Source organism: Argentina silus, assembly GCF_951799395.1.
Source record: "Argentina silus genome assembly, chromosome: 2".
NCBI lineage: Eukaryota > Metazoa > Chordata > Actinopteri > Argentiniformes > Argentinidae > Argentina > Argentina silus.
Genome location: NC_139656.1, coordinates 4,373,721 through 4,401,012, shown reverse-complemented (window position 1 = coordinate 4,401,012; position 27,292 = coordinate 4,373,721). Strand labels below are relative to the sequence as shown.

The following is a 27,292-nucleotide window of genomic DNA, read 5'->3' as shown; positions in this document are numbered from 1 at the left end:
GCTCGCTAGCCAGCTAGCTAGCTTACCAGTTATCATTTCTTCTGCACAGCGGATGTCTATTTTTTGTTTTTTATGTTAAGAAAAACGGACATTTCCCATAGATCGCCGTGGTTGCCCCTATGATGTTACACAGTGCTAATCGACACAGCTTGCTAAATCCTTAGAGCCCCCTTCGTTTCGCTAGCAAGCTAGCCGCTGTGCTATCCTGCCGTATTCGCTCATATCACACGGGAAGCAAACACCCCCCTACAGGAAGAGAATCACTTCCACAGTGTCATCAGCGTTGCATTGCAATTTCTAATCTCAGAAATAACTTGTAAATGCAAAACGGACGTTATAATATATGCATTTGTTGCGGCTATTATGCTTCAAATAAATTGGACATATCATACGAATATTTTTCCTTGTTTGACAAAAGTCCAGTCTCTGGGGGGAAAAACATTCGCTATTTCAGCTTCTTTTGGTTGTCATGGCAACCTGCAATGATGACCATGATTACATGGTACATACGGTGTGTATAAGATGTTTTGAATACTGCGTCTAGAGTTTAGATGATATGCAATGCATTTTCAGACTGTATAGTATTCTCAAAAATCAAGCTACAATTAAAATCATGCTGTAGAGTATTTTGAGATATAAGCAATTTTTTTGCTTTGCTCAGCCCTATTTGCTGAATCAAAATTGGGCCCCAAAAAGTGCAAGCTATCGAGAGAATGGCCCTTCATTTCCCATTCCAGTACTGTACCTGATGAATGGTACCCATGAGAAACCCATTATTAGGACGCATCTGAAGCAGAGCTGACTGTTAGATATTGTGTCGGTAGAGAATAATTAAATCATAATAAAACATGGTCAACTCAATTTCATGGTGTATTGTGCATTAGTTCCTGGCTGAATTATGAAATTTTGATGACACCTTGATAAGCAGGTGTTTAACTGTATTAACATTCTGTGTTCCAAAGCATTTAGAGACACTTTATAGCCGAGAAGACAGTCTTCTCTCTGCCATCCCTGAGAAAAGATGATGAAACTCGGATGTAATACAGCCAGGTACAGTATTTTATACCGTAGATTTAAACGGTCCTACGGAATTTCAATGGGATAAAATGTTTCATGTTAACTCTAACAATGGGAGTTTACTACACTCCCATCCCAGCAGTACTTTGTTTTCTATTACAGGAACATCTTCTGTAGTCAGTTGCTTAAAACATGTCTCCTTTTTTATGTTTTGGCAGTTGATATCCCAATTATTATCCCTCAATTATTCAATTACTTTGAATCCTTTATATATAAATGGCTTGCATGAGTAAAAAAAGAAGAAGACACTGCTCTGTAAATTGTTAAAAGACACAGAGCTCCTGTGCAAATCAAACACACCTCTGAAACAGTGTAAAAAGCCACTTCTTGAAATTCATTGAATGCTGGCCTAAATGTCTGGTTGATGGTTTAATGTATTGTTGTTTGTGAATTATGTAGGACAGAAAAATAACATTCTCAAGAGAAGAATAAACAGTTACATTTTTTTATGTTATTCTATTCTATTCAATTCTCAATTATGGTGTCGGTACTATATGTTGTAAATATGTAGTTAAAATAAAGTGCAACCTGCTGTTGACTAAATGTTGATTAAAAGAGTTTTATGTTCATAAAGAAGCCACGCAACACAAGAGTGTACGAAGTATATAACCAAGTGTATTTTCCCCTCTGTCAATGTACTGTACACATATTAAGATTCATTTCACAGGAACACTTCACAATATCATTGAGTGAGGACAGGAATATACTCTGAGCAGTCTATGTTAAATGGCACTTCATAAAAAATATGAGGAAATAACAGAAATTGAAAATGTAAACATAATTCAACATAGAAAATGGCTACACAACAGACATAAAGAGCCATGTTTCAGAGTACATAAAATGAATAGAACTCAAACAAAAAAGTGCACATCTTCCTTTCTGTTTTCTCTGGATAATTGTACATACAATTACTAACCTGCGCTTAATAATGTTATTTAACATTTGAAAAGGAAAATACTGGATGGTTGCAGTTGTTTATCATGTCTCATACTGTATAGAGAAAAGTATCCCTTTCATCTGAAACTGATTAAAAAGCAACATAAAAATGTACCCTGTTAAGCAGGAATGGTAACAAGAGAAACACCAAAATATCAGAGAAATATCTATACAATTCACAAACTTTCAACAATTCATCTCACAGAATAGTCTTTTATTCATGGGTAGAAAAACAAGAATACATGTTCGGCTTGCTCTCAAAGGAAACAATGTTGTTTATCTCTTGAAGAGTTTTTTCTACTATTTGTGCCTTTGCAGTTTTTCATGTCCATTTTGAGAAGAAAAGAGAAAGACAGCCTCTTGACACAAGGTCGGGCATGTTCTCCTTCCCTTAGGAACCACCAGAAAAAGTTCTTCAAAAGTGACTGTGTCCCAAAGATTCCTTTTATATTCAGTGTCTCTACTCCTTCTCATCGGGATCTGGTTGCTGTGTCTATTTCGGGGGGGGATGGGGGGACGGGACGGGAGGGGGGGAGATAATCTCTCACATGAGTTGTCTTTTTCATGCCTGTTTCCCTGCATACTCCAGGAAACAAACACACACGCAATGCATTTTCAATCCAAAGCCGTCTATCATACAAATGTTTACAGAGCAATGTCTTGTAAAAGCTTCCTCTGGGCTTGATGGAATGGCATGTTGATTCTGAAGACCTCTCACACAAAGGTTAGTGAATTTCGTACATCCATATACAGGGGTTGTTGTCTAAATTCTGCTGTTGATTGTGAATTATGTATTTCCCCTTCGAAAACTTGTATTTTCCATCAGGAAAGAGATACATCATGATTGAAAAACGGTTCAATGATATTGCACCAGAATCACAGCACCATGGACAATCAGAGAGACAGAGTGGAAAGCCATAGTTGGATAACACAAATTGGGGTAGTCTGCAGAGAAGATAAGCTACCCTGTACTGAAATCTCAGTACAAGTCATGGATATGGCTTTATTTGAATCTAGTTACTGCGGTACTTGGTTGCTCTGTCTTTATGTAGGCTACCATAGGACGTTTTAGTACACTCATGCCTCTTCTTACAACATAATGAGGACAGAGACTTGAGCCAGAGCATGACGAAATGACATTCATGCACACCTGTTTCTATAGTACAATGGTCTCTGCTCTCTATAATGAACCATCGCCATACATGACATGTGACGCTATATACAAAGACAGCAAAATGGATGTGCTTCTTAGCTTGTATAGGGCATGGTATGTTGTTAACCAGTATTTGGCAAGAGAAATGATGCAAACATCATTTGATTGATGAAGACATCATTTGTGAGGGAATGGGGAGAGACTGAGGGTAATTTAGGTTGAACATAGAGTGTGAGGTAAAGACACAGAGGCTTTGATATCTGTTTGCAGTAGGACAGCAAGGGCTGGTGACAAAACTATCAGTTGTTCTGCATTATCTTTTTTCAAGGATAATGTGTGGAAATTAAATTGGATTAGAAATCCCCTTTACATGACCCACATCTAGTGTAATGGTAACACTTTACTTTGATGAAGTTTACATTTGAGCTTGTAAAGCATTCATACTATACTTACTATATAGACAGCTGGCTATTCGTTTATGGATTGTTTTTGAGAAAGTTATAAACAGTTATAACCCAATGAATACAATTGTGTGATCATCCCCTTAGTGCGGTGGTATTTAGTGCACACAGAAGCAAGACACTTTTTGGTACCCTCAGCAGGGTCACACAAGATCTGTCATTGCATTCTAACTGTTTATAACTGATTCAAAAATAAATTATCCCTCCATTAATAGTTTTCTGTCTATACATTAATTATACATGCTTTACAGACCCTTTATGAACTACAGCGTAGTAAAGTGTTACCAGTTAAATTCTCTCAACACCCTTGTTTGCTCTCCTTCTCTCTCCTTCCCTCTTTTAGACATAATACTCTTTGTCTTTGTTCTTCTTGCCTTTGGTGACTGTCTTAGCCACAGCAGCCGTTGTTGTGCTTGGTGTCTTGTCTTTGACCACTGCACCGTTGCCCTCGGCAACAGGGTTGTTGATGAAGTTGTGGCCCTGGTCGGTCTGGTAGGAGCCCTCGTCACGGTTGCGGTACTTGTACATGGCGTACAGCAGGATGAGAATGCACAGAGCGGCGGCTGCCACAATGCCAACCACCATTCCTGTGGTGCTACTGGACTCCCTGATCACCTCCACTGCGCCAGGTTGGCCCTTCTCACCGGAGCCTGCAGGGTCGGCTGTGGGCACATGGGGGAAATTGGGGGGGTAGGTTAGTCCTGGTGTGTGCCGGGATGACGGAGGGGCAGGGGGTAGAAGCACTTGGTCACGGGTGTTCATTTTGCCCGCAGGAATGTGGAGCTGGTCAGGGTTGGTGGTGGGAGCAGAAGGAGGTAAGGGGCGGGGTTTGTGGGGTTTCTGGACCCCACCCTCACCAGCGGCGGGAGGAGGAGGCAGGACTGTCCTGTCAGTGACCATGGGGGAGTTTTTGTAAAAGTCCTCATCATCTGATTCCGTCATCTCCCCTGAACCGAAGGCCGAGACCTCCACAGGGTCACCGCAGTCCTCCTGATCCGGGGGGCAGGGGGGGTGAGGGTTGGAGAGTATCAGGGACTCTTTGGTGGTCTCAAGTGGGGACAGGAGGGTGGGAGGAGGGGGGATAGCAGGGTAACGGGTGGCGATGGATGGGGGCTCAAGGGAATCCACTGTTATTATTGGTAACACTAATTCACCTCCTAGAAAAGAAACAGAGAAGGTAAGAGGAACAAATATTAGCATAGCATTAGGAAATCCCAGACAGGGCTAATGAACCATTGTGCTCATTAGAAGCACAATGTGCTCATTATGCAGTATGTTCCAAATACTTCATTAAGATTACTCCCAGTAACGGGCAAGATAATAAATAATTTGAAGTATATCTGATAGCAAGTACATGATAACTAATAATATGGAAGTGTTTACAAGTTCTAAATTCACATTTCTGGATTTTCTTTTAATAATATAGACAGCAAATCATGGGGATGAGGTAACTTACATCAACATATTGCCACATGATTTTTGCATGAAAAGAAAAACAAATTCAACAAAGCTGTATAAGATTGATCTTAAACGAAATCCTATTTTCCCTCTAAATGTTTTTAATTAGCTATCATAATGTGTGTGTGCACGTGGGAGTGTTAACATTTGTTAGTGGAGGTTTGAACATTATTAGTAAACGCATATGACACTGCCAGAAAGCATTAATCATGTACAAAGAACAAACTGTATACTGTGATAACATACAGTAATAACTGCAATAAAATAGCACAAAGGCATCACAGAGGGTTGAAACAGACTAGAAACCTGTAAAGGTACATGGATTAATGGTGAGGAACACACGGACAGAAGGTACAGTAAGGAACATACTAATAAAGGTAAGGTACATTACAGTAAAGGCCCCATTCACCCTATTGTTATAACCACCATTATAACCACTCTATTGTTATTAACAAGAGGATTTGCAGGGAGGTGGGAGGAGGAGGAGGTATAGTGAGAGGGATCAGGAGAATGTCAGTTTATCTGGATACATTCTGACATCCTAAACATGGCAAAGGACATGGCCAACCTGTTTGTTAGGCTCTAATAGCTATCAGTTTTGAATTCTTGAAGTTGGCATGAAAACAAGCACATTTTTATCAAACAATCATAATGTTTATGAGTATCTTCAGTCACTAAGCATACTACTTACTACTATGCATCACTTTGAGGTCAGATTGCGATCAAATTAATGGAAATAAGAAATGGAAAACTGCCACTGCCTTGTTAAATGGCCGATGGCCCACATTATTTACGGAGCCCTGATCTTGACCATGGGCTTTCAGCCTCGGTCAGGACATTAGTGTCTTTTTCAATCTCACTTTGACAACTCACACTTTCCAGGGCCAGTCAGTAGTAAATGATTGAACATTTCTGAAAAGGTCAGACGCAGAGATTGCTGTATGATGAAGATCAGTCAGTCATCCATATTGACCTACTGTACAATAAAGCTATTAGCTTGATAGTGTGGGCACTACCTGTCCTCACAGTCTAATCTGGGGCTGGGCGATATGGCCAAAAATGTTATCACAATATATTAGTTCATATTGATCGTTAATAACAATTGGAAAAATCACAATATACATAAAATAAAGCTCTGTTAAGTTTGAAGGGCATTTTCTGCTTAGGACTGAAGCCTGAAGAAACCAGAGGGTTCAAAATACCAGGCAATAGGTATGTACCGAGAGGTCACTATCTACTGTATATCTGTCATTCTGTATGCATGAAATTAAAAATGAGAGACCCTTCTAGAAAATTGGTCAATAGGCCTAAGACCTCTGAGCAAGACAGGTTGTGTAATTGGCACAAGGCCCAGTGATAAAAGAAAGTGTTTCTAATCAATCAATTGTCTTTGTATATAAAGCCATACAACTGTTTATATACACTCACGAAACACTTTATTAGGAACACTATACTAATACTGGGTAGGGCCTCCCTTTGCTCTTAAAACAGCCTCAATTCTTTGTGGTATTGATTCCACAAGATGTTGGAAACATTCCTTTGAGATTGTGGTCCATGATGACATGATTACATCACGCAATTCTTGCAGATTTTTTAGGTGCACTGACTGTGGCAAGGCTTTTGGTGTGGATCTATATATGCACATAGGCCTAATATAGCTTCTAGTCAGTGTAGAAAGAGAGATGTAGCTGTTGATGTTCTTGTTTTTTTTAAAGGATTTTCAGCTGCACAAAAAACTCTGTGTCAGGAAGCAGTTGGTAATTCTCTTAAAGATCTATGAAAACATTGCAATTGTTTCTACATGGTCTGCTCATTTTGTACCTTGTGGACTGTGTCCATGAGATTCAGAATGCACAATACAAATATACAGATGGAACTGAATAACATTCCCCTGTGCCAACCTCTTTGCTTTGAATAAGAGTTTAGCTTAACAAACTGCAATAGAAATAACCTAGAGAGGTTATTCAATAGAGAGCTAACATACACTCACCGAACACTTTATTAGGAACACTATACTAAAACTGGGTAGGGCCTCCCTTTGCTCTCAAAACAGCCTCAATTATTTGTGGCATTGATTCCACAAGATGTTGGAAACATTCCTTTGAGATTTTGGTCCATAATGACATGATTGCATCACGCAATTCCTGCAGATTTTTCAGGTGCACTTTCAAGCTGTGAATCTCCCGTTCTACCACATCCCAAAGGTGTTCTATTGGGTTCAGATCTGGTGACTGGGAAGGCCACTGAAGAACATGTTCATAAAACCAGTTTGAGACGATTTTTGCTTTGTGACATGGTGCATTATAATGCTGGAAGTAGCCATTAGAAGATGGGTAAATTGTGGCCATGAAGGGATGCACATGGTCAGCAACAATACTCAAATAGGCTGTGGCATTCAAACGATGATTGATTGGTATTAACAGGCCCAAAGTGTACCAAGAAAACATTCCCCACACCATTACACCACCTCCACCATGAGAAGGTGTACAGGAGTTCCTAATAAAGTGTTCAGTGAGTGTATATGATACTGAAGGCGGACAAACCAAGTCTGTCTCCCCTTAACCCTAACCGTAACCCTAACCAAACTGTTGTTTACTGTCAGCATGGGAGTACATTCTCTCTTGACTGTTTGAATACTGTTTGAATGCTAAGTGTCACTTGACAATACTGATCGTTCAAATGAATGTTAAAGAGCAGATCTTTCTCTTTTTCTTCCTATTGTGGTTCCAGCCTTGGGTCTGTGAGTATGCAGGCCATGTCTTATTTCCTCTCTCTTTCTGCTCTTTCTCTCATTTACCATGAGGGTAGGATGTAACATTTATTTATGGTGTATTTGCCTTGTAATAGATGTATTCATTTACAATGTTATTAAAGCCTCATTTGATTTATTCTCACTTGACCATTCTTGCTCTAGTCAACCCAAACTCAACAATTATTTGCACATAGTGTTAATTAAATTAAATGAAGTCAGATTATTAATATTAGAATATGCTCTGTTATTAACCATACACAGCCAAATTTCCCTGCCAATCTTTCTTCTTGTAACTGCCCAAGTGTCTACAATGCCAGCATAGTCTAGAGTAAATTAATTTTTGAGAAGCCATTATTTTTTTCAAAGGCACTGGCCTAGATTGTAAATGCACTGTAAATAGATTAATTGAGAGAATCCAGCAAATTATTGAGAAACTGATTCTGTCAAACCAATCAAGTCAGTCCTAGAGCTATACCCGGTTCAAATCAATAGTAAAGACGACAAATCAATAGTTAAACTGGAAACTTTTGAAATGTTTCGGTAAAACGCTGGACAGTTCGGATGACAAACATAGTTACCAACAAAACATCCACAAGGGAAAATATCGTTTATGCGCAGCCTCTACTGTGTGTGTATGTGCGTGTGAGCAAACGGGCTTGAGTGAAGGAGTCTAGGGAGAGGAGAGGAGAGGAAAGAAAAGAAAACAACGCTCTCTCTCTCTCGCTTTTCATGCGTCCTGTCTCTGTTTTCTTCTGCTCTTCATCAGATTTCAACGGGGAGCGGATAAGCAGGACGCAAAATGAAATTTATCGCGATAAGATCACTTAAGTCATTATGATCGAGTCAAAAAATAATAAAAATAAAAATAAAACACTTTTATCGCCCAGCCCTGGTCTGATGTACTGTTTTACATGGCCTTTACATACATTCATCAGAACATTTATAGGGTAGTAACAAGTAAGTCTAACCCATAACAAGGTGTTTTAATCACACCCATACTTAAGTGTAATAGTTGTTCTAATATAGACAATAGCAATCATCCATCACTGAGTGGAGGCCATTAGTGTCTTCTCTACCTTTCTGCCTTTTTATCGAGTAATTATCAGCCATGGTCTTGTGCCTTATTAACCGTGGCCTTATGTTCAATACAATATTGAGTTTGGAAGTAACTGAGGGAAACATTAACAGTGAAGAGATGCAAACTGCAGACTCCGAAATAGCGAGGTTAGACAGAGGCCAGTGAAATCTATCCACAAGCTCATTAAAACTAGCAAAGGTTCCATAAAAATATACAGTTCGTAGGAGAAATCTTCCCACTTAGGGCCATGGCATCACAGAGGAGAACCAGGGCTGACTCACCTGTCCCAGGCTCACATTCCTCCAGGTCCTCGTCATCACTGGGGCACTCAGCAGACGCCACCAACAAGTCGTCTGAATTCTGAGACTAAGGAGGAGAAGATAGGGACAATGAGCTCTCTGTCTACAAGCCGATAACACTTGGTTGACGTTGCAATCTATCTTACTTAGCATTATTTTGTCAATATCTAGCATAAGAGACATTTCAAGATGATTTAGTGACTCCCTAAGAGAGTTCAATTCATTATTTGAGATTTCCCTCACAAACTAAAGCTGTAGCATATTGCAATTGCTGTTTCCACTTGATCAATAACAGAGGTAGACAAAAAAAAAAATCCAATAATGAGCTCAGGATTCAATTTCACAGTGGTTTCATGATTCAGTGGTTTTGCTCAAGCAGATGCATCTCTTTTTTATTTCTTAACTCCCGCACCTGAATATATTGTGAACTAAAATCCTCATTCAGAAACTTTCACTCGCACACATCATGCAGTTTGATCAAGAGCTTATTTAAATGCATAATTTTGTCTACAAATGTGAAAGCATACAAATGTCATTACTAATAATATACTCTGTGTATTGCTGGATAGAGTATATACATTTGTAAATCTATCTCATACAGCACATCTACATCTGAGTTGGCTTAAAAGCATTTTTTTAAATCAATTCTCATTTTCAAAGTATGCAAAGAATGCAATGTATTCACGGTGTATTAACTGTCAATATGAAATGCATCAATATTAATTTGAAAGATCAATAGGTTATACATATTGAAATATGTTCATGATAATGCAATTGTCACAAAGCTGAAAAACAAGAATACTCTCAAATGTCAAAAAACAAACATCAGTGAACATATTGGTTGCTAGTTGTTTGGTAGCTGTAGTTACTACAAACCACCAGTAGGTGAAGCCAAAACATAAAGCTGTCTGCCATTATGACCTTCAGAAAGATGATTTAAATTCAACAAGGGCTTGCGAATCTTGATCTATGTAAATCTATGATAATGGCATTGATTTACATAGACATGGCAGTTTGACACTTGGAGTAAACAGTTAGGGCATGATTGACAGTGATTCACCTACGTCATAATCTTATGGATGGCCGAATCAATTTACTGGTTTAAAGGAAGGAGCCTATTTGACCCTCTGGATCATTATATTTACCCTGGGCAGTCATATAGAGTGGCTTAAGACTGCTGCAACCTGGCACTGACAGGACCAGGACCAGTAGCCTACACTTCATTTTAGCATATCTCCCAAACACATTAGCATATCTCCACTAAGTACTGTCATTGATCAATAGTTTTAGAAAGCATTTGAAAGGGTATCAAAGCATTCCTTTTTTTTAATAAAGCTTTAGTAACTTTGATCAGGGCAATTGCTTTGTCGTTTTAAACTGGAGGATGATAAAAGAGTTATCTTGTCTGCCACTTGTGTCTTGCTCTCTATAATCCATATAGCGCCATCAAGGCATTTTGATTCTCTAGTTAAAAGACTATTGCAACATTAGATTTGCCTGACTGCATTCATGGAAACTGTATTGTATATTTTCCGAAGACAAGTTGATTATTTGAGGTGGAATTGTATGTGTTCTTCATTACGTTTTTTTTTTACATTTTAAAAATACATTTTCCAATATTTTTTTTTCCCCAATACATTTTCCAATATTTTTTTTTCCCCAATACATTTTCCACAACTGTCCTGTAATGGGGGTTGAGAGTGAGAAACGTAAAGCTTGTGTTGTTCTGAGCCATTGGTTTATGGGAGGCTCTGTCCTACTGGCTCCTACTGAACATACTGTACTGGAAGACAGAGGATAGAGGATAGAGGAGTACCAAGTGCTTTTCTCCCGATTCCATTGTGCTGGAGAGAGGATCCGCACGCCTCTTTGATAGATAGTTAGCCACAATCTGCTGTGAAACTCTAAACACGTTAGCCTGTGGGCTGAATAACAGCTCTGAGATAGTCTCTCTCGAAATCCCTAATGCTTCGCTTGGCCTCCCTAAGGCTATTTATATTCAGCAAGACTGGGTTTAACCTACTCCAGGAACTGCAGAGGCTGAATTTTGGTCCATCAACACTCATGCAAATTAATACCATGGCTGGATATGGATATAAGCAGCCATGATTGGTATAAATTGTTATTGAGCATGACCTTTCTTCAGATCTCCTGATCAACAAAGTGGACCACTGGGCAAATAAGAATTAATCCCTGGAATAAAGGAGTATTCAGGGAATATAGGTCTTGACAACTCACACTGACTGTGGCAAGGCTTCTGGTGTGGATCTATATATGCTCATAGGACGAATATAGCTTCTAGTCAGTGTAGAAAGAGAGATGTAGCTCTATTTTCTTGTTTTACACTCACTGAACACTTTATTAGGAACACTATACTAATACTGGGTAGGGCCTCCCTTTGCTCTCAAAACAGCCTCAGTTCTTCGTGGCATTGGTTCCACAAGATGTTGGAAACATTCCTTTGAATTTGTGGTCCACGATGACATGATTGAATCACACAATTCCTGCAGATTCCTGCACTTTCAAACTGTGAATCTCCTGTTTTACCACATCCCAAAGGTGTTCTATTGGATTCAGATCATGTGACTGGGAAGGCCACTGAAGAAAACTGAACTCATTGTCACGTTCATGAAACCATTTTGAGACGACTTTTGCTTTGTGACATGGTGCATTATCATGCTGGAAGTAGCCATTAGAAGATGGGAAATTGTGGCCATGAAGGGATGCACATGGTCAGCAACAATACTCGAATAGGCTGTGGCATTCAAACGATGATTGATTGGTATTAACAGGCCCAAATTGTACCAAGAAAACATTCCCCACACCATTACACCACCTCCACTATGAGAAGGTGTACAGGTGTTCCTAATAAAGTGTTTGGTGAGGTACACAGCTGGAAGGTACACCTGAAAAATCTGCAGGAATAGCGTGATACAATCATGTCATCATGGACCACAATCTCAAAGGAATATTTCCAACATCTTGTGGAATCAATGCCTCGAAGAATTGAGGCGGTTTTGAGAGCAAAGGGAGTATTAGTATAGTGTTTCTAATAAAGTGTTCAGTGAGTGTATATTCAAAGACTTCTTCGAGCCCAGCGCTTTGTCTGTTTTCTTTTATTAAAAAAACCTTTTGGCTTTAATGAGTAATTACTGCTTCTTACGGGCAAGGGTAAGTGGCTGGCCATGTCTGGATGGGGAGAGGGAGATTTTGTCAGGGAGTGCTCTTAAAGGTTCCTTTTGGCAGTGCTCATGTGTACCATGTTTGAGTGGCTGAATTAACCATAATGTAGATGGAGTGTCTGGCTCATACAACCTACACCCTGATAATGGACAGACTGAAATCTCACAACTAAACTGCTTCTTATGCTATGCAATGCTTTCATCCCTTCGAAATCACTCCCTGGTATTACTACAGTAGCTCAAATCATTGGGATAGTACTACACAAGTTCTCGTAGTACAATGACGATGCTAGATTACTAAACAGACTGATAAGATGACCTATGAGGCCTTGCAGGACATGAAGGCTTAAGAGGTTCACTCTTCCTCCATTATCAATTCATCACCTCCAACAACACTCATAGCAATGCCCACGAGGCAAAATATGGCTGCCTTGCTCTGGCCTACATGCCCCCCCCCCCCATGCCCTCTTCATGCCCTCTGACCTGGGAGATGCTCTCCCTCATGCTGGGCGAGCGCTGTCTCCGGGTGGTGGTGGTGGCCATGGTGGTGGTGGTCTCCATGATGGTTGTTGACATGTCGGACGCAGCCAGCGGGGTGCTGGAGGTGGTCTCAGTGGTCAACACTGAGAGCGAGTCGCCCACCAACCTCAGGTTCCCCTCCACCTGGACATTGGGGTCACTCTCCGCTGCCAGCTTCAGCACCTGCAGGCCGTTGTAGTACAGCCCAGAGATCTGGCCCTGGAACGGCCTGCCTTTGTCATGACCCCCGATCTTTATCGCTGCCTGGCTGTTGAAGATGGTCAACTGTCTCCCTATTCGTGAAGTAAGAAGGATGAGGGAGAGGAAAGAGAGATAGGACAAGAGAGAGAAAGGAAAAGGGGGACAGATATGGAAATGGAGAGAAAGAGAGACACACAGACAGGCAAACATAGAATTATAGGAATTTAAGGGTATGGAATATACTGCTGCTCATTCAACCCAGTAGGGCTTTAACAATAGATAGCTACTGAACTTAATATGTAGGTTAAGAGCTTGCCTAAAATGTTGAATTTAATTACAGTAGTCTGATTTGTATTCCATAGCTTTAGTGCCATCTGCCAGCTCCTAGGCAAATGTTCTACTCAGACTTTAGGCATACAGGGGTCAATCATAAGTGAACTTCCTTTACCACTCTAATATTCTGATTATTCTATTTAGGTGAGCTAGGTTTGAATGGTAGTGATGGTGTTAATGATACTTTCAAGTCCTTTCACCTGAGAGTCAGTGTTGCCTTTATCTTGGCCTACAGGTCACAGGTGGGCTTTTCAGGGGCTTTTAAACTTTTCCAATTTAAGGTAAGATGGCATAATAAATCAAGTACTATACTAATTATCATTTACTTTGATTTTGCTATAATTGTGTCTGAGAGAAAGTCTTGGATAAAAGGTGACATTGTAACATTACTTAGACAGCATAGAGGTAGTCAATGTTTTGAATGGATGGACAACAGGACACAAGGCACTTCCCCTTCATCCTCTCAGCAGGAGATTGGCAGGCCAGTCAAAGGTGCTTAGCTGGGACATGTTGGGCGGACTACCCCTGGTCATAGGGGTAAAAGTGTTTCATCACTCCCTCCCTGACTGGGTTTATCTGACTCCGCCACTGACAGCAGCATCACTGATAAGCAGTGTTACATCACCGGCGGAGATCTGCAGCTGAGGGAGGGTAATGTGCCCATCTCATGAGAATACCGATTAGGGTATTGGGTTGCAGTAATCTAGTGTAACTGTCTGTCAGGGTCGACGTTTCTTTGTCCCAGCAAACATCTTTGACTAGGAGTCTGTGATGTTGGTTGCCAGAACACAGCCACATTTAATTTTTTGGGGGGGGGGGAATGCGATAAAGCGCTTTAGTGTGATCTGATCACATTACGTTGTAGGGTTTAGTATCGACAGTTTAGGGGTAATTCAAGAAACCAGGATATCTTAATTCAAACGTAGGTTTATTGTGAAATAACATGTATTCCCCATTGTTTATCATGTTATTTAGCATTTGGGTAATGTTTATGTCACAAGAATAAACAAATAACAGAGTAGTAAAAATCAGCAACTTATTACACACAGTTATTAAGAGGGACGTTGTTAGGGGGTTAGTCAGTCAAGAGTTATCTTCTGTTTAGTTATTTTTTTTAAATCTCTGAAGAGGTGCAGCAAACCTGAACGTTCTGGGGATGGCAAAGGATACTGTTGGCAGATATGCTGTACCCATTTGGAGTATTTCTGAATGGTACTAAATTACCTGAGGTAAATTATTACAAAAAGACTATTGGTTATAGCTGAGATGGCTGCTTTACTAAAGATTCATGTTCCGATCATAGTTCCAACAATCCATGGTCAATTTAAAGTCCAAATAAACCCAGGCCGACAAGCTGACCGTTCTAGGTCCATTTATACAGTAGGTAACAGCACTTGATCCTTTGCTTGTCTCCTTTGTCTCTTGGCACTGCACCTCTTCCAGGGACCCAGGTAACTTGATTTAGTAATTAATTAATGGATTAATTGATTTCTTTTTTTACCTTTATCGAGTAGCCACTCATCAACTACCCGACCAAGTCTGTATGGGATTCTTTGTCTAGCAATAGCCAGGCGTTCATTATCAAAGTTCCCTTCAAAGAATTTGGAGAGACAGATTAGAGGTTAAAGTCTGGAAGTTGAAAGATCACAAGGTTAGAGACAGGGCATCATGGCTAACAGGTTTAGCAAGTTATCAATTTTAACCCAGCTTCAGGTTAAATGTAACTTGTGTTTTCCCTTAGTGGTATTAAGTTATTGGTGAGTAACAAACAGTACACTAGTTAGAATAAAGTTTAGTTCTATTTATAAAGTACTGAGCTGGTTCATTTAGTGATTTGTGTAATTATGACCTTTTTAGCTTATCTTCAGTGCTTAAAAGTACAAACTAAACAAAACGGAAAAAGAGAGAACATTGTAAATGAGAGAAAACAGGAATAATGCAAGCAAGCATGCATTTAAAATACAACACCAATTCACACTTCAATTTTTAGATTACACCATATGCATGAACACAACATGAACACATTCAGGAAGACATTTTCTCCTCTGGACCTTTCTAAAGCCTAGTAGGACTGTAGCCTAGCAGGCTTCCTTGTTCCTGACCTCCATCTTGGATAGAGTAATTCATCCTAATAGATAATAAGAGGACCTTTCATACACAGCAGTTCATCTTATACTGTATTTCTATCAAGAAGCATGATGAATACTACATTTAGTGATGGATTATACAGATCTGAAACAAAAAAGTAATTTTATAGGACATTCTATCATGAATATATCAGGGGCTCACACAGCTTCTTAGGGTATGACTCTACCTAATCTGTCACGAGAACTTGTTTAATTAGACATTTCATTGTCCTCTGTGTCTGTGTGAATGTGGATGACAATTCTGTTAGAACTTCAACAGAATGAAGTTCCTGCTAGAAATAATCAATTCAAATCTTAACTCCCACTGTGACATCTCTAATCTCTCTCAAAGCTCTCATGTTCATAACTGCTCCTTTCATTTCAAACACTGTAAACATTGGCTGCATCAATCACTGATGTGGTCACTAAACCAGAATTAATGGTAGGGCGGATGAGATAGCCTTTACGTGTACAACAACTTAATCAACAATCATAAATGCATATACATATTTTATAAATGCTTATACTGTACTGTAACTAATGACGATTCTAAAGCCTCAAACATGCTTATAAATGCTTTCTTGATGCTTAGAAATAGTACTACTACCTAAAGTTGTTGTAAAGTGTTAAAACCACTTGATAAAAAGCTCATAAAAGAAGAATGTCTGTGCCAAATGTGGACATGGAACACTGCTTATGTAACTGGACTAGACTTGTTATAATGAGAGCACGCATTGAATATCCAGAAAATGTCTTCCTGAAAAACAACATGAATATGTAAGTGTCCCTGAGCACAGAGGAGGGAGAGAGAGAGAGAGAGAGAGAGAGTTGTCTTTCATAAACATCATTAAGAGCAGACTTGAGTTCCGACTAAAGCGAGTAGAGGAGCTGGAGTCAATGACCCTGACCAGCCTTAGGAAATAATCAAATGTTCATATTCCTCTATTGTTGACATCAACTTGAGGGTAAAATAAACAGATACTGTGTGGTGTGAGGTACATAGAGGTTATGTTTGAGTCTATTTGTCGGTAGAGGAGGAGGGAGAAAGTCTTATGGGACATGGAGCAGAAGGCTTAAGAGGTTCACTCTTCCTCCTCCTGCCTCTCATACCACACACACGTTCAGTGCACTCGTATAAAAGCTAATTTCACAGACAGGGGGGGATAAAGTGAGAACTGAGTTTTAGCTGAAGGGTCCTTTATTGCACCTAGGTTCTGTGGGAATCAAATTTTCAGTTTCATCCATTCCCTCCACTCTGCATCAAGCCAAGCTGTTACTGAAGGGTCCTTCATTGCACCTAGGTTCTGTGGGAATCAAATTTTCAGTTTCATCCATTCCCTCCACTCTGCATCAAGCAATTACTGTGGCAAACGAAAATTCATCCTCTGTTGGATGTACTCAGCAAAACAGCTTGGAGGAAAATGTGTCAATTTCAGATTGTTATTAGATTGTTTATGCAACAGTTATCTGGGCCCTCCATGTGGCGTCTCCATAAAGTGCTTGGAATACATAAAATAGTGAAATGGCACATACCAAAACCAAATGGCACACATCAAAAATGCTGGGGTGTGCTGAAAAAAAGGGATCAATTTAGTCTTTCACAGAGGAATATTTCCAATTCCATTTTGATTTGCTTGCCAAGCAACATTCAATAACTGTTCTTGAATTTGGGTGATATTTTATGTCTGATGGTCGGGCTGGAATGACAAGACATTTTGTGCAGTATCTCTATGTATAAAAGTCAGACTGGCTGGAGTATTCCCTTTCTTCTCTCTCTCTCTTTCTCACACGCTCTCTCTCTCTCTCTCTCTCTCTCTCTCTCTCTCTCTCTCTCTCCATCCATGTACACTTGCCTGCCCACTCCCACCCCTCTTCTCCATTTCCAACCTTGTCCTCCGGTTCCCTGCATCATGTCTTACCTGGTGGGTAGCGCTCGATGACCGGCTGGTTGTCCACCTGGAGAGTGGCATTACCGCCACTGCGTGTGAAGCGCACAACATGGTACTTGCCATCGTTTACTATGACAGCTGGCTCATCAATAGTGATGTCATCCGTCCCCACGTTAAAAATCACACCGATCTTTCCTTGTTCCTGGAGGTGACAGAGAGACAGAGAAGGCAAATGAGAAGTGGAGACATTTCTGAAATGTTGACAAAAGCAGACAGATGGTATACCAAAAATAAGTCAAGGATAAAATTGTGGGTTGGTGGTAAACAAGGAAGTAAAATCTTCCTCATGTTTTTTATTGCTTCAGAGCTGCACATGTGAAGCTCTTGGCTGAGCAACCCGGGGTTATCCTCTGTGACAAGGGCAGTATGTTGAAAGGAGTACATCTCTATCTTTTGAATTCAGCAGCAGCCTCCCCCAGCAAGCAGCTCAGACTCCCAGATGTAGATCACTGTTGACAGAATCCTGCTGTTTCTGTTTTGGCTGACCGATCCCTCTGACTGTCTGCACCTTCGCTCGTGGTGACCTTCGTCAAAGGTCACAGCCACTTCCCTTGTCTACCTCTGGGTGGCACTGGTCTGGTAGGAGACCGAGGAACCAGACAGTGCATGTCTGCGTGCGTGCGTGATTGTGTGTGCTCTCTGTACCCGGCACGTCTGCAGTCTCTGTAGTGGCACTACAAGGTCAGAGTGCTAATGTAGGAGTGAGAGGCACTCTGGGGTTGCAGAGTGCAGAAGACTAGTCTCCCTGAGGACTGTATCGGCTGTCCTACACCTCAACCATTATCCAACCACAGTCTAGAGGATGAAACCCAAGCTCACCACTCACATCAAGGTCCACATTCTAAATGTTTCATCTGCTCTAAATGCCTACTTTTAAACAAATGGGACTAAGATTTAGTGCTTTCTGAAATGCACTTGGCAGTCAGATGGCACTGTCAGGGATTCTGTAAGTCAAAGCAGTCAAGTATGTGCCTGCTCTGGTTATAGAGAAAGCAAGATTGACATGAAGAGACACTTGAGGCTGAGAGAAACGAGAGTTCATGACAATGAAGGCTAAATCTTGATCAAAGAAAAAGGAGGGATTGGCGAAAGGTATTGTTTACCAAACACTCCACATTTCATTACTCTGGCAATGTTCAAAGCTATATGTGAGTGCTTCCTTATTTTTTGTGACTTTGATGGTAGTAGTATTGTCCATAGCACTGTCATTCAATTGGTCTTATAGCTGTGTATGTAGTAATGGTGTTGTAAGATCTAGTCAACAAATTAACAAATTGTTATGTTAGTGATTCAGTGAGTTGTACATCTGTAAAGCCTTGCAATCACAAAACAGAGTTGATACTGTAGGTTATATTGTTTTTATTACAGGAAATCTATTCAACCTGTTTACGATTCCTAGTCCCTCCAGACATAACTAAAAGCATTCAACTTCATTACTATGCAATTTCAAAGCAGTTACCAAAATACTATATAACACTATATTGTTACCGGAGTAGTTCCAGCATCACACACACATAACAAGGGCGACTTGTAAAGCTGTAAAGTTTTACCACATTGTCAAGAGGAGAATTTGGAAGGAGTGCAGGCTGATAGCTGGCATCTTGGGAGTTAATTCACATGTAGTCTCAGATGAGAAGATCAGAGGGAGTCAGATGTGATAAGGTTGATCCATCAATATGGCTACTTCAAAGGGCAAACTGCCAGAAGGTGTCTGTCAGCAGGGATGAGAGAGGATGAGTCCTCTCACCTCTCCGGATCACTTAGATCAGCCTAAGTCAGAGTCATATGCTAAACCGGGGCACATCTCCAGGAGCATCATAGCTGCCAGTAAATGACACTGTCATATAGTGTCATATAACATCCATATACTGTGTTGTAAAAGTTATTGTATAGCTATAAACTGTATATAGTTGTGTTTATATACAGTATATACTGTATATATATGTAAAACACTATATATATGTATTTTCTCTATTTGATTAAAACTGTGTGTACATTTCATAGCCACGGTGCTCTTAACTGACAAAACCTTTGGTTGACCCCCCCCACAGTCACCACCATTAATACCAGTAGGTCCTCCTGGTCAAATATTTATCCCGTGGCAGTGTGTGGATCAGCCATCTTATAGATTTTCCACGAGATTGTATTTTAGACTGGGGTCAAGCATAAACTCCTTTAGCCAGCAACCCTCACAGGAAGTCATTTCTTTTCAACCGCTGCTCAAGTTATGAGCTACAAAGAAGGAAAGAGGAGATGAACTTGAGCCCAGCACTACTCTTGTAAGAGCAGCCCCGTCATGTGCTCTATACATTTCTCATCTTGAAAGATCTCAGCGTTCCAATACATAAGTGTGATGTTCACTGACCCCATCAGTTCTTACAGATAGTTGGATGACATTTTCCTCTGGTACAGCAAGGATCTGGAGGGTGGGTGGAGATGGGAGGGAGGGAGGGAGGGAGGGAGGGAGGAATACAACAGGACACACGCGGGAGGGCAGAGCACCTTGGCTGTTAGGAAAGGTGAGGGAGAGGACATGTACTTCCAGAATCTTTTCTGCCCTCCATTTCACCCCCACAGCGCCTTGAAATAGATTAAAACGGCTGCAGCAGTAAAAGCCATTCCTTGCTCTGTGTATGTATCTCCTAGTCAGACCAGGGTCACGGTCAGTGTCCCAGGTGCTCAGTGTGAGCTCATGTCCCCCTAACATCCACTTGCATGGTGTTTCTATAATGTGCCATGCTGTTTTTAATACCCGGGCTTCCAACCTGCTCACTTTACTTAATACATACAGTATTTAAGAAATGCTAATGTGCAACTTCTTTAAGCATCTGTTATGTACCACCAACTGTAGACTGGGGACCATAGCTAATAATAAAAGCGGGAAAATCAGATGGAGCTGTCAAAAATAACCACCCAAGGAGAACTCTATATCCTGTTCTGTTGAGCAGAAAGCCTTGTGAGTGACAGACAGCGTCTCACAGTAGAAATCATTCCCTCTCGCCCACACCTCTGTCCCTGACACTCACACTGCCACTCAGCCACATCTACTGAATGGTGCTCAACCGGGGGAAGGCTGTGTGGGTTGTGTGCATTAATAGTATATGTGAGCAGCGTCACATTTTAATGTGTTTGATGGCGCGTAGGAGGGACTAAAGTACAGCTTAATGTAGGATGCTGCGTGCACACACACACACATACACACACACACACACACACACACACACACACACACACACACACACACACACACACAGACACACACCCCGCCCCGCCCCTAGCCCCCCCCCCCACACACACACACTAGGCCTGGCACCAGGGGGAAGTAACTAAGGGGGCACATGACATTTCTAAAGGGGGCACAACTATTTGAGCAAAAAGAACAAGACAAAACATTTAAGCTTGGTCATAACACAGGTTGGATAATGAATCATACACACGACAGACGATGTGTTTGCAGACATAGACACCCGTCTCACCAGCGGAGGGTAGGCTACTGTGCCACTTTAGATGATTCAAACTAAGTACTACAAACATATACAAAAATATATAGATTATAGTTAGTTGGCTAGTTCTTTAGGTAGGTAGGTAGGTAGGTAGGTACGTAGGTAGGTAGGTAGGTAGGTAGGTAGGTAGCTTTATTTACTCAAACAATGTTGCTGATGTCCTGACAATACCTTCAGCCCAGGCACCTGGCTTTCATTTAGTCAGTGGCTGGCTCACACACTCATATCACACTGACTGACAAGCGGCAATTTCAGATGAGCGTCCTTCCAGAGTCCAGCCTAAGCCAATCAAATTGTCAAAAAGCATTATAAAGCATTTCTTTACACATGCACACACACACACACACACACACACACACACACCTCCATCACATACTGTGAAGTACACTATGTAGACAATCACATGTTCTTTTCAAGAGTTAAGTGATCCAGGGTGCCCCCATTGTCTTACAACAGGTGGCGTCATTCCTACACGATGCTTGGAGGCTCAACCGACGAAGTCACATTATCTAATGTCAACATGGTGCTCCTGTATTACTACCAGTGGTGGCTAGTGATACAGTCATAAAGTCACACAGCAGGTTGAGATATTCTCTCTTGTGCATTGTGCTGGTTGTTAAAAACTCTTGTGTCACCCAGCTCTCGTGCCAGACCTAATCCCTGTCATTACAATCCCCATGTGCTCTATTCTGATTGTCTGCTTAAAGGGAGGTGGCGGGGATGTGTTAAGAGAAGGCCATCAGTGCTCCCAGAGGGCTGTGGTAGTGTCTGATAAATCCCTTTAACAGAGGAACCATTTTGTGATTCATTTGGCCTGGAGGTACACTATACCTCCCAAACACTTTGTGCACATTGTTGGGCTGCCGCAGGGCAAAACGGAGGCATGCAGCGGTTTCTTCAAATTGCCGTCCTTGTGAATATTGCAGTGACTTGAATTATATTTCTCATTGCCTCAGGAGCTAAAGGCTGTGTGGCTAGTTAGGGCCATAACTCATCTTGTTCCCAGACACATCCCGATATGCTCCGAGGGTCTGGTGGACCTACGCATCAAATTTGGCCTTCGTTTACCCAACACAAAGATTGGAAAAAACAGTACTTCTTCCCAGTGCTTGCACACCACACATGACTGTGCATTACGTGACAAATATTTTACTCGGTAAATTCACTCCCACTGAGGCCGATTTGAGTTGTTGTTATTCCAGGCTTATATACGCAATAGCTTCGGAACGAGGTAAGTGGCAAAACTGCTCCACTTATAATCCGCCAGGAACAGCTGGGTAATCAAATTGAGACGAGTAAAAGGGAGAAGATTGTCTTTACTTAAAGTCTTCACATAAACTTAAAGTCTTCACATAACCCTCAAACTCTGTATATTCTCTTGGAGGTGGATTTGCAGCATTTTCAACACCTATCAAATTATCTTTCTACCTTTATTGACAAGCTTGAAAGTCACCTTGCTTATATTTCCCTCTTTCACATTCTCCTGTGCATACCAGTGTTATTGTTCAGTCACGCCTTGGGCTAAATTCTCACTCCCCTGAGGCATGCCATGTAGTATTCATAAAGAAGAAATGGGGGCACTCTGGACGTAAGTCAGACCCAGTCCATTTTCTTTGGACAACCATACATAATTCACGAACTCCGGGGGCCAGAAGAGCAGAGCAGGCCCATCTGCCCTTCCTGTTCAAATCTAGACTTTTTCTCTGCTGACTTAACACTATGGCAGAATCAACATGGTCCAAAACACCTGTCTGACAACTAACTTAGGGCAGCATCTTTCCTTGAGCAAGTCAACACATCCTAGCCTTGCTCCGTGGCATGATTTAGAAACACTCCTGTCTCTGTGTTTGGACCACTAACATGGTCTGGCAGGTTCTGTCAGGAGAGGCCGTTGTCAGCCATCCACCCTGCTGTTGTGACAAGGGCATTGGTTGTTGCTTATGGGGGCATTTCCCAGGCATCTGGCTCCCCACTGGAACACACAGATCAGTCATGCTCAGTGCAGCTGCATGTAAGCCTACTGTACCTGCAGCTATTCTTCTGCTTCATGGCACTCAGAGTAGATATAGCCCAGGGACTGGCCAAAACATCTGGGCCAGATTCAAAGGACAAAATACATGAATAAATACTACAATAGAGTAATACTAGTTTAACAGTCTGAGTGCTCTTGACAATTCAATAATGTAGGCCTAGAATGGCTCCAGGAATTGGAATCCTGGGAGGGAGGCATGCCTAAGCGCTATCGTTGTTTCAGATGCAAGAAGCCAAACAGTCGGACAGCAAATGAATGAACCTCGACTTGCTCCTGTAGCAATGTCCATGCTGAGATACCCCTGTAAGAAAAGGATCCATGTCCCACGCAGTGGGGAGGCCAGCCTATCATAGGCCAGCTGTCTGCCGGATGCTACCCCAGTGTCCCTCTCTGCAGTGGCTCCCCAAGGCCCTGTCCTGATGGCAACCTTCTCCCCAGGACCAGGCATCAGGGGGGCTGGTCTGTGAGGGCAGCACGGCTCATGTAATTGGACAGCAGGGAACATGTTTCCTCAAGGGAAGAATACAGTGTGGTTTCTCCTCATCATTCTCTATCCTCACACTCTAAAGGTGTCTGTGCACTGAACCATACCAGGTAACCTTGTAATATCAACAGCTTAGTTCTTTTCATATGACAGCTTGATAAGAACATGTATGACTTCGGGTTATTCCATCAATAGTCAAGTCAAGACTGTTATACTTGTTATCCGCTTATGTTTTGGCTCATTATATTTAAATTGTTTTTATTCATATTCTTCTAAAGCGCATTGTGTTGCATCTGTGCATGAAATGTGCTCTATAAATAAAGTTTGAATTGAAACCAAGACAGAAAATGGCGTAAGAGTTAAAATATGAATGGATTCTTATCAGGGACATCTAAAAAGCTCCGGTATAAACATCTACAAACTAAATTAACAATTTGAATATGTTACTCAAGGGAAGACATTGCTGGAGGAATTGCTGCGCATTACAATCTCTACCTTTATGTGCGTGGCACGCACCGGAGCCAAGTAATGCTCATAAACTCAGACATGGCATTTCCACTCAAAAGAGAGGAGGAGCAGAAAAATAGAGAATGCTATCACATTTGTAAGCTAATTACACCCATGCTTGTTTAACATGATGAAAAGCACTAAAACACATTCACAGCTAAAGCATCCCATAAGGTGTGTATAAAAACAGGAGGCAAACATATGCAGTGGTGCAGTTGGAAATTAAAGTGAAGTGTGGCATGACACCTTCCTTCCTCCGCGGAATTAGACGGGGTTGAAGCAGACAAGGTGTGAAAAGGCTAAAAGGCCATTTTCAATAGACACAAGCAATAAATTAGGGGTATTTTTGGAGTGTTGTAATCCTTTTTCCTAATCCTAATTCCTCAGAGGGCATGTATAGCTTCTCCTGCATCTCCTTACATGAAGACGTAGTACAGATTTAGGTGTCTTTATAATAATTCCAAATGGACAGAAGCAAGTTGATCTCCAAAGCTGACTATACACTAGGGGTATACTTGGTTATACACTATCAGCTTACCCTGGGAGGAGACATAGACAATCAGAATATTTTCTTATTGTCACAAATGTTTTACGTATTGTCGTCTCATGAGTTGCTATCATATCAAACCACTCAGTGAAATTCATGATTCTATGCAAGAAGGATGCAGGGTTAAAATGTGTAGGCATTTGTAGGCAGCAAAGCACAGTACCTATTGTCAGATGCAGACTAGTCTACCGTCATCCGCATGTTATCAGAAGATGTTTATGGAATCACTTTCTGAGAGGGGTCCAAAACAACCTGAAAAAGGTGTACTGAAAAAATGCTTGCCCAAAATGTTGAAGTACACCATTAATCAAGCACAACAAAAAATCATCAAGATGGTGAGAAATATAAGAGTTAGTATATCATGGAATTCAAAGAAGTGAAGCAGGGAATAACAACATCCAGTGGTCCTCTGTGGCTCAGTTGGTAGAGCACGGTGTTAACAACACTAAGGTTGTGGGTTTGATTCCCGCTGGGACCATATATACTAAAAAATGTATGCACTCACTGCAATGTGAGTCACTTTGGATGAAAGTGTCAGCTAAATGGCATATGTTATTATTATTATATTATCCATTCTCAATTCAATTTGGAATGGCGAGAAGAGGGAAAGGGTTGAATCAAAGTCTTAGCCTCCTCTCCTGACTGTCGCCCCCTTGTTACAGGAACAGGTGTGGTTTTAATTATTACACCACACACTGCCTTGTGATAGACCCCCCCCTCTAGTTCTCATCACGGCATCTGTCCTGGGGCTACACATTGCTAAAAAGGCTGATTTCCCCAGGGGAAGGAAACTACCACAGGCATCTGTTGAGCAGTCAGAGAGTTCCACAAACAGTCAGATGTGGGTAGGAGATTTAGCTTTGGAGCAGAACCCTGCGTTTACCTTGAGTCACACTAGCGATGTGAGTTTTCATAATCACTTCAGAGACATGTACTGATGATCTAAAGACTGTTGCTGCTGGTAGTTGAAACAATAAAATCAGCTAGAAGTTAGAACCTTAAAGATGGCCAGACAAACAATACATCTGTACCAATACAGCCTGCTAGTTGCAGCCAATGGTACACTCACCGAACACTTTATTAGGAACACTATACTAATACTGGGTAGGGCCTCCCTTTGCTCTTCATTAGGAACACTATACTAATACTGGGTACGGCCTCCCTTTGCTCTCAAAACAGTCTCAATTCTTCATGGCATTGATTCCACAAGATGTTGGAAACATTCCTTTGAGATTGTGGTCCATGATGACATGATTGCATCACGCAATTCCTGCAGATTTTTCAGGTGCACTTTCAAGCTGTGAATCTCCCGTTCTACCACATCCCAAAGGTGTTCTATTGGATTGGGAAGGCCACTGAAGAACACTGAACTCATTATCATGTTCATGAAACCAGTTGGAGACGACTTTTGCTTTGTGACATGGTGCATTATCATGCTGGAAGTAGCCATTAGAAGATGGGTAAATTGTGGCCATGAAGGGATGCACATGGTCAGCAACAGTACTCAAATAGGCTGTGGCATTTAAGCGATGATTGATTGGTATTAACAGGCTCAAAGTGTGCCAAGAAAACATTCCCCACACTATCACACCACCTCCACCATGAGAAGGTGTACAGGTGTTCCTAATAAAGTGTTCGGTGAGTGTACGTCAATGGTCCCACCCACACCTCAACCAGCCTGTATAGCCTGTTTCAGCACCATGGATAGCCCCCCAGCTCAAATACGCTAGCCTGTGTCATCCTTTCAGAACCATGGACAGCGCCGGAGGCAACGTCTATCTATGGACAGGAGCAAGCCAATTTTGTGCTGTTGGGCCTGTGTAGACCATTCAGTTCATGGAGTTGATGACTCAAGGCATCGCTTGCTACATACTGCCCACACAACATGCTCCTGTGGAGTGGCCAAGTTCCTTATGGCATACTGGAGGGAAGATGGACAGAGAACACCGTAACATCAGGACTCTCTCTCTCTCTCTACTATCTCTACGACCCCCCAGGATAAGTCCTGATCCAGTGGGGACAGTTAGGATGAGCATGAAGCAGCCCCCTTATAACAGACACACAAATAAGACAACATGTGATTTTATTCCACGGATACAAAAGCAAATGCACAACACATACAGTGAACATTTAGCTATACCGCTTACCTAACAGTACAATTCCCTTCCTATTGTATTTTTCAATCCATCCAAAGTGCTAGCCTTTACCACGGGATGCTAACTAAATACCATAATGGGCCACAGCTGGGGGTAGGCAAATTTGATGTGAGTATTAATCAAACAGATGGGTGGGTTCAGCTAATTACTCTAGGAAGAGTTCCAGCTCTTTACTTTCTCATCAGACAAGCTCCTTTGTCTTTACTCAAATTATCAAATCAAATGATCCTGTAGTTTGTCACCTCCTTCTTTGTTTGTGCAATTAAGTGTATTTGAATGCCTTTATTTGCAGTTCTCCTGTTCCAGGGGAAGCGGCGAGTATGCCGACAACCTGTTGGCTACATGTCTGCCATAGGACATGTAGTGTATACACAGTTACACAGTCTTCCCATAGGCTTTTCAGCAGAATGTTCCCATCACACCCAAATGGACATCAAGCTCCAGTAATCCATCATGTCCATCCTGACAGAGAGGGCAGCGAACCCAAATGCACCTTCCTCCTGTAGTGGCTCACAGAGAGAGAGAGAGAGAGAGAGAGA

The 27,292-nt window shown here is 41.5% G+C and overlaps 1 protein-coding gene across 1 annotated transcript in view; it reads right to left on the bottom strand.

Moving 5' to 3' along the window:
* Positions 1 to 3,966: 3,966 nt before the first annotated feature.
* The window catches only part of nrxn2a (neurexin 2a), a gene marked incomplete at both ends in the record, with an annotated part of 124,084 nt that continues 100,758 nt past the window's right edge, over positions 3,967 to 27,292 (bottom strand). Inside the window, 4 exon segments of the mRNA XM_083686856.1 lie at positions 3,967 to 4,784; positions 9,197 to 9,275; positions 12,880 to 13,208; positions 17,495 to 17,666. Coding sequence (XP_083542982.1) covers positions 3,967 to 4,784; positions 9,197 to 9,275; positions 12,880 to 13,208; positions 17,495 to 17,666 — 1,398 coding nt within the window.